At 38.7% G+C, this 17,772-nt stretch overlaps 1 protein-coding gene across 1 annotated transcript in view; it reads left to right on the forward strand.

The window, feature by feature from the left end:
* spire1a (spire-type actin nucleation factor 1a) overlaps positions 1 to 17,772 on the forward strand; it is a 245,118-nt gene that overhangs the window by 58,135 nt on the left and 169,211 nt on the right. The window contains exon 4 of the mRNA XM_041241878.1: positions 6,666 to 6,791. Coding sequence (XP_041097812.1) covers positions 6,666 to 6,791 — 126 coding nt within the window. The remainder of the gene's footprint in view (positions 1 to 6,665; positions 6,792 to 17,772) is intronic.

Below are 17,772 nucleotides of genomic sequence, written 5' to 3' on the forward strand. Positions count from 1 at the left end.
TTTAGTTCCTGAAACAAAAGCATGTCTTTTTAAAAAAAAAAATGGGGAAAAAACGTTGTGGAATTTCTTGCGTATTTGAGGACCAGACTTAAAAAGCACTGTATTAATGTTATGACTCAGTGGAGCACATTACTGTATTTGTAGTGTATGTTCTACAAGTCTGTTTTGCAGGCTAATAATAATAGTTTATTTAATTACCTGTTGTTCAAAAATAAGCAAAGCTTTGCCTTTGCTGCTGTAATATTTTACATAATGCCAGTTTTCTGTGATCCCACTAAGGCAGACATGAAAGCATTTTAATCTTCTTTGTGTAATAATTTGAAATCTAGGTGCAGTGGCAAAGATCACAGAATGTGTAGATTTCTTGATTTGAAGGGGTTTTATCATAGAAGTCAGTGGAATTGTTTTTAAGCATCTCTGTGAGGGAAGCTTAAATATTTACAGTGAATAAAGTTGTAGCTGTTTGCTTTCTTTCTGTTGTGCTTGCGATCCCCATCCAGAATCTTTCCGTCTCAGGTCTTAAATCATTTCAGATTGCGATTTCATATGTAGCCTGCAATGTTAGGGAAACTATGGGCAAAACACAGAACCCTTCACTTTGACCTGTGACTTAATATGGATGGATAGTGTGATGATTGCGATAAGACTTCATATTCAGGCTAGCAATCCACTCACTGCAGCAACAAATTCCAGACCAGCAGGTGGCTCTGAGCTTACAGAGGCCAACAGCTCTACTTCAAGCAGCAGGAAAAGCCTTGTCTCTGAAGCCTGCTCTCCTGCATTTCCGCAAGCAGCAGTACTAAGAGGCTGTAACTGAGGCTGCTTCTGATTTTCTACCAGCAGCAGCACTAAAGACCTGCCAGCAGTAAACAGAATCAGGGAGGTGTATCAGGCTGACTAATTCCTCGGCTCTTACAATACAGAGAAACAAACATTTATGTCCACCAGCATGCCGCCTCAGAGGACAACATATTTCTGGACAGTGTCTGGGTTGGACTAGGAAAAGGTTTATCATGTAATATGTTTATAGTAGTCAGTTGCATGAATCAGCCAGGGATCAGCTTATTTTGCCTCCCCAGCATATCAGCACACACAACAGCTGCGATGCTGGCTCCAGGGATCAACCACAGTGCGGTCTCCCCAGCGCATCAGCATGACAACAGTTTGGATTGAGCTAAGTAGGGTACATCTCTGGGGTCTTCAAGTGGGCACCGTCTGTCCTTGGTGTTTCGTTGACTAGCCCACAACACCTCAAGAGGGTTCAACACTGATTCTGCCATCCCAGCATCACCCCCCTCGGTCCCCCACTCAACTCAGCCCAGCTTACTTACCTGTACACCAGCGTTGCTTTCTTTCTATTGTGCTAGCAATCCCCAGCTTGAACAAACTGTTTGCTCATCGCAATCGGCGGATAATGGGTGTCTGTTAAAATGGGATCAAGGCCTCAGGGCCTCTGCACCACTGCCTCATTGGCTAGAGACAAAAATCAGATTTCAATGTTTCAGCCAACCCGAAAAACAGAAACCTATAGCTAGTAAGGTGTTTATAGTGGGAGACTATTAGAAATGTCAGTCATATGATTATCTCTGGGCCTCTACCTGTTGTTTTTAACAGAGTTTAGCGAACTCTTATCACCTTGCTATCAAGCTCGATAGAATTGTGCATTTGGGAGATTTTAATATACATGTTGATGTGGAGGGAGATCCCCTTGGAAATTACTTTCTGAATTTACTTGATTCCAAGAGATTTAGTCAGCACGTATCTTGTCCCACATATCTGGTCAATTCAGATGATTTAAACACAATTACAGACACTGCTATTTCCCTGAGTCCTGCAACACCAGAATACATTTTTTAATCCTTTTCTTTAATGGGTCAACTAGATTTAATTAATCTAGTTATGAAGGCAAAATCCACTACCTGCTCTTTAGATCCCATTCCTACTAAATTATGAAAGGAAGTTCTCTCTAGAATTGAAATTTCTATTCTAAGTATTGTTAACGGCTCCCTTCCGGTATTGTTCCAAATTCATTAACCCTTTGCGGTCCTTTGTTGGACCAGGTCCGATATTACAATTTTCCCTTTTCAGTCCGAAGTCGGACCCTGTCCGACATCATCAAAAAGACGTAAAGCACAGGTCTCTAGTTGTTTTTTCTCCAGAAAAAGCAGAGAAAACCTTTCAGTGGCCAAGTAAAAGAGAAGACGAAATGAAGCTGAAAAAAAGGGGCGTATCTGATAGTCCTATGCACCACATAGATAACATGGATATAAACAAAGGAGATAGCTGCTTCTGCATCCAGCGCTCAAAGAATATCACGGACATTTGCAGAGGCAGAAGTGTTAAAGGAACTAGGAGATCTTAAACAAATCCCCTGGGCCGGATGAGATCCTCCCAATAGTATTCAAAGAAATGAAAGAAGTTATTTACAAACCCTAACAAAGATCATGCAACAGTTTCTTGACACGGGGGTTGTACCAACAGACTGGAGAATTGCAAATGTAATAAGAACATAAGAACATAAGAAAGTTTACAAACGAGAGGAGGCCATTCGGCCCATCTTGCTCGGCCCATCTTGCTCGTTTGATTGTTAGTAGCTTATTGATCCCAAAATCTCATCAAGCAGCTTCTTGAAGGATCCCAGGGTGTCAGCTTCAACAACATTACTGGGGAGTTGATTCCAGACCCTCACAATTCTCTGTGTAAAAAAGTGTCTCCTATTTTCTGTTCTGAATGCCCCTTTTTCTAAACTCCATTTGTGACCCCTGGTCCTTGTTTCTTTTTTCAGGCTGAAAAAGTCCCTTGGGTCGACACTGTCAATACCTTTTAGAATTTTGAATGCTTGAATTAGGTCGCCACGTAGTCTTCTTTGTTCAAGACTGAACAGATTCAATTCTTTTAGCCTGTCTGCATATGACATGCCTTTTAAGCCCGGAATAATTCTGGTCGCTCTTCTTTGCACTCTTTCTAGAGCAGCAATATCTTTTTTATAGCGAGGTGACCAGAACTGCACACAATATTCAAGATGAGGTCTTACTAGTGCATTGTACAGTTTTAACATTACTTCCCTTGATTTAAATTCAACACTTTTCACAATGTATCCGAGCATCTTGTTAGCCTTTTTTATAGCTTCCCCACATTGTCTAGATGAAGACATTTCTGAGTCAACAAAAACTCCTAGGTCTTTTTCATAGATTCCTTCTCCAATTTCAATATCTCCCATATGATATTTATAATGTACATTTTTATTTCCTACGTGCAGTACCTTACACTTTTCTCTATTAAATGTCATTTGCCATGTGTCTGCCCAGTTCTGAATCTTGTCTAGATCATTTTGAATGACCTTTGCTGCTGCAACAGTGTTTGCCACTCCTCCTACTTTTGTGTCGTCTGCAAATTTAACAAGTTTGCTTACTATACCAGAATCTAAATCATTAATGTAGATTAGGAATAGCAGAGGACCTAATACTGATCCCTGTGGTACACCGCTGGTTACCACACTCCATTCTGAGGTTTTTCCTCTAATCAGTACTTTCTGTTTTCTACATGTTAACCACTCCCTAATCCATGTACATGCGTTTCCTTGAATCCCAACTGCGTTCAGTTTGAGAATTAATCTTTTGTGCGGGACTTTGTCAAAAGCTTTCTGGAAATCTAAATAAACCATGTCATATGCTTTGCAATTATCCATTATGGATGTTGCATCCTCAAAAAAATCAAGCAAGTTAGTTAGGCACGATCTCCCTTTCCTAAAACCATGTTGACTGTCTCCCAGGACCCTGTTACCATATAGGTAATTTTCCATTTTGGATCTTATTATAGTTTCCATAAGTTTGCATATAATAGAAGTCAGGCTTACTGGTCTGTAGTTACCTGGTTCAGTTTTGTTTCCCTTTTTGTGGATCGGTATTACGTTTGCAATTTTCCAGTCTGTCGGTACCACCCCTGTGTCAAGAGACTGCTGCATGATCTTGGTTAGCGGTTTGTAAATGACTTCTTTCATTTCTTTGAGTACTACTGGGAGGATCTCATCCGGCCCAGGGGATTTGTTTATTTTAAGAGCTCCTAGTCCCTTTAACACTTCTGCCTCAGTTATGCTAAAGTTATTTAAAACTGGATAGGAACTGGATGACATGTGGGGCATGTTGTCTGTATCCTCCTTTGTAAAAACTTGTGAAAAGTAATCATTTAATATATTTGCTATTTTTTTTTTCTTCATCTATGATTTTGCCATTTGTATCTTTAGACATTTAACCTCCTCTTTTGAATGTTCTCTTGCTGTTGTAATATTGGAAAAACATTTTGGAATTGGTTTTAGCTCCCTTAGCAATGTTTATTTCTATTTCTCCCTTGGCCTTTCTAACTTCCTTTTTGACTTGCGTTTGCAGTTCTGTGTACTCTTTCTGCGTACTTTCTTTTTGGTCCTTTTTTAATGCTCTGTAAAGTGCCTTTTTTCGCTGAATATTTTTTTTAATTGATCTATTAAACCATTTTGGCAATTTAGTTTTACATTTAGATTTGTCTACTTTAGGGATGTAATTGTTTTGTGCCTCTAGTTCTACATTTTTGAAGAACAACCATCCTTCTTCTGTGGGTGTTTTCTCTATTTTACTCCAATCTACTTCTGTTAGTCTCTGTTTCATACCTTCATAGTTTGCTTTTCTAAAATTGTAAACCTTAGCTTTAGTCATTTCTTTTGGGGATTTAAAAAACACTTCAAATGAGACCATGTTGTGGTCTGAGTTTGCCAGTGGTTCTCTGACCTCTGTTTTAGTTATTCTATCTTCGTTATTTGAAAAGACTAAATCAAGGCATGCCTCCCCTCTAGTGGGTGCCTTCACAAATTGTGTTAGGAAGCAGTCATTTGTCATTTCCACCATTTCTATTTCATCCTTCGCGCTACCCACCGGGTTTTCCCATTTTATTTGGGGGAAGTTGAAATCCCCCATTAGTATGGCTTCTCTGTAGTTACCGAACCAGGTAACTACAGACCAATAAGCCTGACTTCTATCATATGTAAACGTATGGGAACTATAATAAGATCCAAAATGGAAAATTACCTATATGGTAACAATACCCTGGGAGACTGTCAACGTGGTTTTAGGAAAGGGAGATCATGTCTAACCTGCTTGATATTTTGAGGATGCAACATCAACAATAGATAATTGCAAAGCATATGGCATGGTTCATTTAGATTTCCAGAAAGCTTTTGACAAAGTCCTGCATAAAAGATTAATTCTCAAACTGAACACAATAGGGATTCATGGAAGTGCATGCACATGGATTAGGGAGTGGTTAACTTGTAGAAAACAGAAAGTACTGATTAGAGGAGAAACCACAAAATGGAGTGAGGTAACCAGTGGAGTACCACATTGATGACTTGGATTCTGGTATAATAAGCAAAATGTTAAGTTTGCAGACGACACAAAAATGTGGCAATCACCATTACAGCAGCAAAAGTCATTCAAAATGGTCTAGATAGCATTCAGAACTGGGCAGACACATGGCAAATGACATTTAATAGAGAAAAGTGTAAGGTTCTGCACGCAGAAAATAAAAATGTGCATTATAAACATCATATGGGAGATACTGAAATTGAAGAAGTACTCTATGAAAAAGACCTAGGAGTTTTTGTTGACTCAGTAATGTCTTCATCTAGACAATGTGGGGAAGGTATAAAAAAGGCCAACAAGATGCTCGGATATATAGTGAAAAGTGTTGAATTTAAATCAAGGGAAGTAATGTTAAAACTGTACAAAACGCTACAAAAAGGATATTGCTACTCTAGAAAGAGTGCAAAGAAGAGCAACCAGAATTATTCAGGGTTTAAAAGGCATCATGTGCTTAAATAATTGCATCTATTCAGTCTTGAACAAAGAAGACTGTGATGATCCGATTCAAGCATTCACAATTGTAAAAGGAATGACAATGTCGACCCAAGGGACTTTTTCAGCCTGAAAAAAGAAACAAGGACCAGCGGTCACAAATGGAGATTAAATAAAGGGGCATTCAGAACAGAAAATAGGAGGCATGTTTTTACACAGAGAATTGTGGAAGTCTGGAACCAGCTCCCCAGTAATGTTGTTGAAGCTGACACCCTGGGATCCTTCAAGAAGCTGCTTGATGAGATTCTGGGATCAATAAGCTACTAACAACCAAATGAACAAGATTGGCAGAAAGGCCTCCTCTCACTTGTAAACTTTATATGTTCTTCTTATGTTCTTATATTAATTCATACAAAAAAAAAAACAAAAAAAAACCATGATTTTGAACTAATATTTCATAAATGTTCAGGGAGTATCCATCATTTATTTATTCATTAAAAATTATGAGAGAGCAAATGGTCACTGTGCAGCTTGTGAGAGAGCTGCACAGTGACCATTTGATAAACTGATTTTGGGCGGGTCCGGAAGAGCTTTGGTATAATAATTATCTGAAAGGCTGTGGTGACAAGGGTGTTCCCATTCGTGATGAAGGTCGGTTCCCTTCGGAGAACCTACATTACATGAGTAACCACTGTTTTACAGTGTTACTGAGCATTTGCTAATTGGGGGGTTGTATGGTGAGGAGGATTGCTGGAAGCCTTAGCAATGATTTCCCTGTGTTTAAAGAAATGGTGCTGTGGAAGATCAATCATTAATTTTGCCCTCTTACTTTTCCCCTGACAGCTATGTGCTGCACACCTGCCAAGTCCCTCAGACGCCCCCGATCACTACCAGGCTGTATGCCGAGCGCTTTATACCGAAACCAAGGACCTAGGAACTTTCCTGGAGAAAATCAAGAGCGCCAAAGAGGTAAGAGGAACTTGCTGACGTACATCAACGTACATCCCATTTAAGGGAATGCAGCAGAGTGCCTGATGAGTGAGTGTCCAAGGGGATTTAGAATTTTTTTTTTTTTTAACCCTTTGCGTTTTTTTTAACCTGGTCCGACAATACAATTTTCCCTTTCCAGTCCGATGTTGGATCCTGTCTGACATCATCAAAAAGACGTAAAGCAAAGGTCTGTAGTCGTTTTTTCTCTGGATAAAGCAGATAAAACATTTCAATGGCTGAGTAAGACCGATAGGAGCCGAATGAAGCCGAAGGGCATATCTCATAGCCCCATGCACTACAGAGATAACACGGACATATACAAAGGAGATACAGGTAGTAGACAAAAAAATGGACACCAAGTATATTGAAAGCAAGTGCTTCTACACAGGTGTGGCTCATGCCTTAATTAAGCAAATAACATCCCAGCATGCATAAAAATGCTGCACAGGCTTGGTTGCCTATAATTATGGCTAGCATGGCTGCAAGAGGAGACTTCAGTGACTTTGAAAGAGGGGTGATTGTTGGGGTGTGTTTAGCAGGAGCTTTGCTGATGTTTCACGAGCAACGGTGTCTACGGTGATGTCGGCATGGAACTCCGAGGGAAAGACATCATCAGCAAAGGGCAACAATGGGCGGAAGCGCATACTCCAGGATCGTGATATCTGTGCATTAATTCGAAGTGCAAGGCAAAACAGGCGAGCAACTGCAGATCAATTGACTGCAAATTTCAACCTGGGGTGTGAGCAGCCAGTTTCAGTCCGCTGAGAACTCCACAGAGCAGGATACCATAGTCGGTTTGCAGTGCACAAACTGCTCATCTCACCTGGCAATGCACTTTTGCGAGTCCAGTGGTGTAAAGAGCACAGGCAGTGGACTACCGAGCAGTGGAGAAATGTGATATGGTCAGATGAATCATCCTTCACCATGTTCTCGACAAATGGACGAGTGCACGTGTGGCACCAACCTAAAGAACTATACAGCCCTGAGTGCTTGGTTCCAACAGTGAAAGGTTCTGTTGGTTCCGTAATGTTGTGGGGCGCATTTTCCTGGCATGGTTTGGGTGCACTCATTCCCTTAGAAGGCAAGGTCAATGCTAATCGCTACTTAATGGTACTGAGTGATCATCTTCAACTCATGTTGCAGCATTTCTCTCCTGCTTGGGGGGTGTCTTACAGGATGACAATGCCCCCATCCACAGAGCATGTGTGGTCGCCCAATGGTTTGATGAGCATGACACTGATGTTATCCATATGTCATGGTCTTCTCAGTCACCAGATCTGAACCCAAGAGCATTTGTGGGATAGTCTGGAACGACATCTGAGAACATTTTCCACCTTCATCAGCCAGGCGTGAGTTGATTGACTTTCTTTCTGCAGAATTCCAGGGGCCATACTGCCCACATGTGGTGGCCCAACGCCCTATTAAGTGACTTTACATTGGTGTTTCCATTTTTTTGTCCACTACATGTAGCTGCTTCTGCATCCAGCGCTCAAAGAATATATCACAGATGTTTTGCAGAGCTTTTTGAGCTGTTATAGTAATAAAATAATTACTTGGGTCACATTATTGAGGAGTTTGGTGATAAAACAAGTGATAAGGAGAGGATTTATCAGTATGCACGTCTATAAAGAGGTATGTGAAAAATACAGAGAACAAGGGGTTGGGCTTGGCTGGAGGTACAGTACTGAATGTTTTTTTGTGATTCAATGCCTTTTAAACCTGTTTTACATTAAAAAAATATTTTAAACAGCGTGTGTAAAATAAACAGTGTGTGTGAAAATAAACTGAACCTGACTCACCTGACAAGCGCTGAATAAATGGACTGCAAAGGGTTAATAGTTTTTGTTATATATTAGTAACATAAGAACATAAGAAAGTTTACAAACGAGAGGAGGCCATTTGGCCCATCTTGCTTGTTTGGTTGTTAGTAGCTTATTGATCCCAGAATCTCATCAAGCAGCTTCTTGAAGGATCCCAGGGTGTCAGCTTCAACAACATTACTGGGGAGTTGATTCCAGACCCTCACAATTCTCTGTGTAAAAAAGTGCCTCCTATTTTCTGTTCTGAATGCCCCTTTGTCTAATCTCCATTTGTGACCCCTGGTCCTTGTTTCTTTTTTCAGGCTGAAAAAGTCCCTTGGGTCGACACTGTCAATACATTTTAGAATTTTGAATGCTTGAATTAGGTCGCCACGTAGTCTTCTTTTTTGAAGACTGAACAGATTCAATTCTTTTAGCCAGTCTGCATATGACATGCCTTTTAAACCCGGAATAATTCTGGTCGCTCTTCTTTGCACTCTTTCTAGAGCAGCAATATCTTTTTTATAGCGAGGTGACCAGAACTGCACACAATATTCAAGATGAGGTCTTACTAGTGCATTGTACAGTTTTAGCATTACTTCCCTTGATTTAAATTCAACACTTTTCACAATGAATCCGAGCATCTTGTTAGCCTTTTTTATAGCTTCCCCACATTGTCTAGATGAAGACATTTCTGAGTCAACAAAAACTCCTAGGTCTTTTTCATAGATTCCTTCTCCAATTTCAATATCTCCCATATGATATTTATAATGTACATTTTTATTTCCTGCGTGCAGTACCTTACACTTTTCTCTATTAAATGTCATTTGCCATGTGTCTGCCCAGTTCTGAATCTTGTCTAGATCATTTTGAATGACCTTTGCTGCTGCAACAGTGTTTGCCACTCCTCCTACTTTTGTGTCGTCTGCAAATTTAACAAGTTTGCTTACTATACCAGAATCTAAATCATTAATGTAGATTAGGAATAGCAGAGGACCTAATACTGATCCCTGTGGTACACCGCTGGTTACCACACTCCATTCTGAGGTTTTTCCTCTAATCAGTACTTTCTGTTTTCTACATGTTAACCACTCCCTAATCCATGTACATGCGTTTCCTTGAATCCCAACTGCGTTCAGTTTGAGAATTAATCTTTTATGCGGGACTTTGTCAAAAGCTTTCTGGAAATCTAAATAAACCATGTCATATGCTTTGCAATTATCCATTATCGATGTTGCATCCTCAAAAAAATCAAGCAAGTTAGTTAGACACGATCTCCCTTTCCTAAAACCATGTTGACTGTCTCCCAGGACCCTGTTACCATATAGGTAATTTTCCATTTTGGATCTTATTATAGTTTCCATAAGTTTGCATATAATAGAAGTCAGGCTTACTGGTCTGTAGTTACCTGGTTCAGTTTTGTTTCCCTTTTTGTGGATCGGTATTACGTTTGCAATTTTCCAGTCTGTCGGTACCACCCCTGTGTCAAGAGACTGCTGCATGATCTTGGTTAGCGGTTTGTAAATTACTTCTTTCATTTCTTTGAGTACTACTGGGAGGATCTCATCCGGCCCAGGGGATTTGTTTATTTTAAGAGCTCCTAGTCCCTTTAACACTTCTGCCTCAGTTATGCTAAAGTTATTTAAAACTGGATAGGAACTGGATGACATGTGGGGCATGTTGTCAGTATCTTCCTTTGTAAAAACTTGTGAAAAGTAATCATTTAATATATTTGCTATTTTTTTTTCTTCCTCTACAATTTTGCCATTTGTATCTCTTAAACATTTAATCTCCTCTTTGAATGTTCGCTTGCTGTTGTAATATTGGAAAAACATTTTGGAATTGGTTTTAGCTCCCTTAGCAATGTTCATTTCTATTTCTCTCTTGGCCTTTCTAACTTCCTTTTTGACTTGCGTTTGCAGTTCTGTGTACTCTTTCTGTGTACTTTCTTTTTGGTCCCTTTTTAACGCTCTGTAAAGTGCCTTTTTTCGCTGAATATTTTTTTTAATTGATCTATTAAACCATTTTGGCAATTTAGTTTTACATTTAGATTTGTCTACTTTAGGGATGTAATTGTTTTGCGCCTCTAGTACTACATTTTTGAAGAACAACCATCCTTCTTCTGTGGGTGTTTTCTCTATTTTACTCCAGTCTACTTCTGTTAGTCTCTGTTTCATACCTTCATAGTTTGCTTTTCTAAAATTGTAAACCTTAGCTTTAGTCATTACTTTTGGGGTTTTAAAAAACACTTCAAATGAGACCATGTTGTGGTCTGAGTTTGCCAGTGGTTCTCTGACCTCTGTTTTAGTTATTCTATCTTCGTTATTTGAAAAGACTAAATCAAGGCATGCCTCCCCTCTAGTCGGTGCCTTGACAAATTGTGTTAGGAAGCAGTCATTTGTCATTTCCACCATTTCTATTTCATCCTTCGTGCTACCCATCGGGTTTTCCCATTTTATTTGGGGGAAGTTGAAATCCCCCATTAGTATGGCTTCTCCTTTGCTACACGCATTTCTAATGTCATTGTATAACAGATTATTTTGCTCACCGTCTGAATCTGGCGGTCTATAGCATGCTCCTATTATTATGCCCTTTGAATTTTTGTCCGTTATTCTGACCCATATTGATTCAGCTTTATTTTCTTTGTCCAGGTTTAACACCTGGGCTTCAAGACTGTTTCTTATGTATAGCGCTACCCCTCCTCCTCTTCTGTCCTGCCTGTCTTTCCTATACAGTGTATACCCACAAATATTATATTTGTCCCCATCACTCTCAGACAACCAAGTTTCTGTAACACCTATCGCATCATAGTTACCTGTTAGTGCAGTAGCTTCAAGTTCTAGAATTTTGTTTCTGATACTTCTAGCATTTAGATAAATACATTTTATGGTTGTCTTACCTGAGTTGTTGTTCTTGTTTTGATGCGGTCTCCCTTCTGTTTTTTTGTTGATTTCTCCCCCCTTCCTTTCTAGTTTAAATGCTTCTGAACCTGCTCGAGGATCTTTTCTCCAAGTAGACTGGTTCCCTTGTTATTTAAATGCAGTCCATCCCGTCTATACAGATAGTCCTCGTTGTAGAATGTGGTCCAATGATCAAGATAGGTGAAGCCTTCCCGTGTGCACCACATCTTCAGCCATGCGTTTTGATTAATTATTTCCAGCTGTCCATATGGTCCTTTGCAAGGTGCCGTTAGTATACCAGAAAATACCACTGTTTTGGTTTTCTCTTTTAATTTCCTTCCTAGCTCTCAGAATTTGTTTTGGAGGGATTTTGGTCTGTCTCTTCCAATGTTGTTTGTACCGATGTGGACGACTACTACCGGGTCGTCTCCTGTTCGTTCTAGGAGCCTGTCCACGTTCTCAGTGATGTGCTTGACCGAGGCTCCCGGAAGGCAGCACACTGTTGTAGTAAGGGGGTCCAAACTGCGAGTTGAACTTGCTGTGTTTCTCAATATGGAGTCCCCAACAATCATGACCTTCTATATGGTGGCTGTTTTATTACTGTGAAACAGGACTAGACTAAAAAAATGAAAGCATTTGGTAAGATTTATGGAATTTATTTATTTATTCCTGGTATCAGCGAGGCAGCAGAAAGAGTTGGCCCTATCGATTTGGGAAAACAATTCGTCAGATTTTGCACATACTTCTTTTATTGCTCTGAGCACACTTTTAAAATCAGGGGAGACTTTTAAGGAGGACAGAGATGTTTTGGACTCCTGCAGTGGATTGTTTGTGCACTCAACTTGCAACGTATCCAGACATCTTTTAATAACACTGTGTAATAATTTTTTTTTTTTTTTGTTCCTGGGTAGTAAGTGTTATTTCCTAATTGCTTATGCCTCAAAAGTATGGAAAATGGCTATTATTCCCCACAAACTTTGCTTTTGTGACCAGGACAGTGATATTTTGAAATATCACTATTTCCAATGAGAAAGCGGGTGCTTTTGTGTCTCTTCGTTCACATAAAGTCAGAAAAAAACAACATATGAATCCAAATTAACATGTATTTATACTAAAGTAATACAAAAATGACTACAAAAGATTTAGAAGTGAGTAGTTTTTCAAGATTTACGATTATACTGTAAATTTACAGTATAATTAGCGGTTATCCTGACTGCGTTTGAAAGTCAGAATCGCAAAAATAAAAATAAAAAACTTATAAGCACTTTTACCTAGATCCGCCAAAAGTAGCTATTTTGACAGCTTTTATTGTCAGTATAACCTACAATATGTTATTTTCTATATGTGTACAAGCCAGTTTGTTATCTCTACCTCAGCTGAGTTTACAGCAGTATGTCTATGAGTACCACAGACTAGGGCAATACAATAATCAATTCTAGAAGATACAAAAGAATGCACCAGTCTCTCAATCTGAGTGGGCAAGAATGCGTCTCAATTTGGCGATTTTATGTCTTAGATGATAAATTTACATTTTAGTAATATGTGTCTCAAAAGAAAGATTTGTGTCGAAGATCAGACCCAAATTTCTCAGTTTGTCTGCAAGTTCATAAAAGTAGCCACCAAGGAGTAAATCAGACATACTACACTGAACAAAAATATAAACGCAACACGTAAAGTGTTGGTCCCATGTTCATGAGCTGAAATAAAAGATCCCAGACATTTTCCATACTTTTTGTGCACAAATTTGTTTACATCCCTGTTAGTGAGCATTTCTCCTTTGCCAAGATAATCCATCTACCTGACAGGTGTGGCATATCAACAAGCTGATTAAACAGCATGATCATTACACAGGTGCACCTTGTGCTGGGGACAGTAAAAGGCCACTCTTAAATGTGCAGTTTTGTCACACAACACAATGCCACAGATGTCTCAAGTTTTGAGGGAGCATGCAATGTCGTGCCATTCATCCACTGCCATCACCTCATGTTTCCTTATGATAATGCACGGCCCCATGTCGCAAGGATCTGTACACAATTCCTGGAAGCTGAAAATGTCCCAGTTCTTCCATGGCCTGCATACTCACCAGACATGTTACCCATTGAGCATGTTTGGGATGCTCTGGATCGACGTGTACGACAGCATGTTTCAGTTCCCGCCAATATCCAGCAACTTCGCACAGCCATTGAAGAGGAGTGAGACAACATTCTACAGGCCACAATCAACAGCCTGATCAACTCTATGCGAAGGAGATGTGTCGCGCTGCATGAGCAAATGGTGGTCACACCAGATACTGACTGGTTTTCTGATTCACGCCCCTACCTTTTTTTTTTTTTTTTTTTTTTTTTAAGGTATCTGTGACCAATAGATGCATATCTGTAATCCAAGTCATGTTCAGTATCAACTTTAGTTATCTAGGCCCTTAATTAAAAAAAGTTAACAATTGACTGATTTCCTTGTATGAACAATAAACTCAGTAAAAATCTTTGACAATTGTCAACGTATGTATATAAAACCAAGTCACATGAAACAACGTGTGTACCCTTCTGGGACCCCAGAACATAAGAACATAAGAAGATAAGAAAGTTTACAAACAAAAGGCGGGCATTCGGTCCATCTTGCTCGTTTGGTTGTTAGTAGCTTATTGATCCCAGAATCTCATCAAGCAGCTTCTTGAAGGATCCCAGGGTGTCAGCTTCAACAACATTACTGGGGAGTAGGTTCCAGACCTTCACAATTCTCTGTGTAAAAAAAGTGTCTTCTATTTTCTGTTCTGAATGCTCCTTTATCTAATCTCAATTTGTGACCCCTGGTCCTTGTTTCTTTTTTCAGGTCGAAAAAGTCGCTTGGGTCGACATTATCAGTACCTTTTAGAATTTTGAGTGCTTGAATCAGGTTGCCACGTAGTCTTCTTTGTTCAAGACTAAATAGATTCAATTCTTTTAGCCTGTCTGCATATGACATGCCTTTTAAACCTGGAATAATTCTGGTCGCTCTTCTTTGCACTCGTTCTAGAGCAGCAATATCCTTTTTGTAGCGAGGTGACCAGAACTGAACACAATATTCAAGATGAGGTCTTACTAATGCATTGTACAGTTTTAACATTACTTCCCTTGATTTAAATTCAACACTTTTCACAATGTATCCGAGCATCTTGTTGGCCTTTTTTGTAGCTTCCCCACATTGTCTAGATGAAGACATTTCTGAGTCAACAAAAACTCCTAGGTCTTTTTCTAGAGTCCTTGTTTAATTTCAGTACGTCCCATATGATATTTTATAATGCACATTTCCTGCGTGCAGTACCTTACACTTTTCTCTATTAAATGTCATTTGCCATGTGTCTGCCCGGTTCTGAATCTTGTCTAGATCATTTTGAATGACCTTTGCTGCTGCATCAGTGTTTGCCACGCCTCCTATTTGTGTGTCGTCTGCGTCTTCTAAATCATTAATGTAGATTAGGAATAGCAGATGACCTAATACTGATCCCCGTGGTACTCCACTGGTTACCACACTCTATTCTGAGGTTTCTCCTCTAATCAGTACTTTCTGTTTCCTACATGTTAACCACTCCCGAATCCATGTACATGTGTTTTCTTGAATCCCTACTGAGTTCAGTTTGAGAATTAATCTTTTGTGTGGGACTTTGTCAAAAGCTTTTTGGAAATCTAAATAAACCATGTCATATGCTTTGCAATTATCCATTATTGATGTTGCCTCCTGAAAAAAATCAAGCAGTTTAGTTAGACACGATGCTGTTACTATATAGGTAATTTTTCCATTTTGGATCTTATTATAGTTTCCATAAGTTTGCATATAATAGAAGTCAGGCTTACTGGTCTGTAGTTACCTGGTTTAGTTTTTTTCCCCTTTTTGTGGATTGTATTACGTTTGCAATTTTCCAGTCTGTCGGTACAACCCCTGTGTCAAGAGACTGCTGCATGATCTTGGTTAGCGGTTTGTAAATAACTTCTTTCATTTCTTTGAGTACTACTGGGAGGATCTCATCCGGCCCAGGGTATTTGTTTATTTTAAGAACTCCTAGTCCCTTTAACACTTCTGCCTCAGTTATGCTAAAGTTATTTAAAACTGGATAGGAACTGGATGACGTGGGGCATGTTGTCTGTATCCTCCTTTGTAAAAACTTGTGAAAAGTAATCATTTAATATATTTGCTATTTTTTTTTCTTCATCTATGATTTTGCCATTTGTATCTTTAGACATTTAACCTCCTCTTTTGAATGTTCTCTTGCTGATATAATATTGGAAAAACATTTTGGAATTGGTTTTAGCCTTCCATTTTCCTTCTAACTTCCATTTTGACTTGTGTTTGCAGTTCCGTGTGCTCTTTCTATGTACTTTGTTTTTGGTCCCTTTTTAACGCTCTGTAAAGTGCCTTTTTTCGCTGAATATTTTTTTAAATTGATCTATTAAACCATTTTGGCAATTTAGTTTTACATTTAGACTTGTCTACTTTAGGGATGTAATTGTTTTGTGCCTCTAGTACTACATTTTTGAAGAACAGCCATCCTTTTTCTATGGATGTTTTCTCTATTTTACTCCAATCTACTTCTGTTAGTCTCTACTTTTTCTAAAATTGTATTTCTAGACTTGTTTTTAATACGCAACACTTGCACATTTTAATTTATAACGCGTACACATTTGTTAATTCATTTTTGATCAGAATCCAATATCATCCCTTACAAAAAAAATAGTATACTGCAAGTATACTTTTGCCAAAATTGTCTGGTTTTAGTGTGCTATTATTGGTACCATTATATTGTCCTACTTTGGCATAAGTATGCAAATATGTATATTCTTTTTTAGTAAATAATGCAATGTAGTTATCAAATATTGGACATTTCTTAGATTTTATCTTACTTCTCATTTGGGTACCTGCATTGTCTCTTGCTAGATATGCACCTCCAGATTCTGACAAATACTTTTAGAAAACCAGGAGCAACTTCTGCTCTGGATCAAAAAGTTATAATGCTCTGCGGCTGCCCGCCTATGTGGATAACTATCAAAAAACTAGTAGAGACTAACTAAAACCCAAGTCTGTGAAAAATAAATGTAAGTTTGGAAAAAGTGTGGAATTTTGATGTTTGATATGTGAACCCTGAGATACTGTACTTATATTGAGTACAGTATACTTTGTACAAATCACAGTCCATAGGTCAATAATGGACAACCTGCCATTTGTTTTGGACAACCAAATGTCTACAATTAACTGCCTAAAGGGCAAGTACCATATTCAAAATTTTGCGAGCCCTGGAATAACACACCCAATGTCATATTATAGATTTAAAGGTAAAGAGAATATTAGCACAGACAGGGAGGTGTTACAAAGTTATCTAATTGAATTCGAAGACACTTTCTCATTATTATTGTTTGGTACTGAAAACATACGTACATTTCAAACTTTGCATGTGATTCATATCAAATTAGCTTCATACAGGGCTTATTGTATCCGAGTATCTCATAGGGAGCTCAAAGCAACCCACAAACACATATGAGGGTGATATATATTGTGAGCAGGGAGAGGGTTAATTTCCTCCCTGCTAGAGAAAAGAAAAAAAAGTAACATGTGACATTGTAGATGTCTTTTTGTGTTAATTGTTTAATTATTAGTTATCCCCTGCACCTGGTGATCATTGTAAATTAGAGCCAGGTGCAGTGTATTCAAGAAAGACAGCCAGTCTGTTCAGAGCTGCTGATGTGTTTGGAGCCCGGTTGTTGGTGATTTCACCATAACAAAAAGGTAGTGTGAAGAAGCCTTTTTTGTGTGTTCTGTTTTGTTAGTGTGTGGTACAGGTAAATAGCTTAGCTGTCCTGTTTTAGTTAGGTTCCTGTGTCTATTATTACTGAATTACAAATTGCAGAGTTTCAGTGTTTAAAAATAAAATGTACCATTTGTAATTTGGTAATATGAGAGAATTGGTCAGGGGTCTGAATACTTTTGCAAGGCACTGTGTGTGTGTGTGTGTGTGTGTGTGTGTGTGTGTGTGTATGTATATGTATGTATGTATATATATATATATATATATATATATATATATATATATATATATATATATATATATATATATATATATATATATATATAAATATACACAGACCCATTTATATCCCATGCAGCAATATCTATACACCAACATTAGCAACAACACATAAGTACGCACAGGGTGGGCACTTGGCCACACTCCCATATGATATTTATAATGCACATTTTATTGTCTGCATGCAGTACCTTACACTTGTCTGTAAT

The sequence above is a fragment of the Polyodon spathula genome, chromosome 3, assembly GCF_017654505.1.
Source record: "Polyodon spathula isolate WHYD16114869_AA chromosome 3, ASM1765450v1, whole genome shotgun sequence".
In the NCBI taxonomy this organism is placed as follows: Eukaryota; Metazoa; Chordata; class Actinopteri; order Acipenseriformes; family Polyodontidae; genus Polyodon; species Polyodon spathula.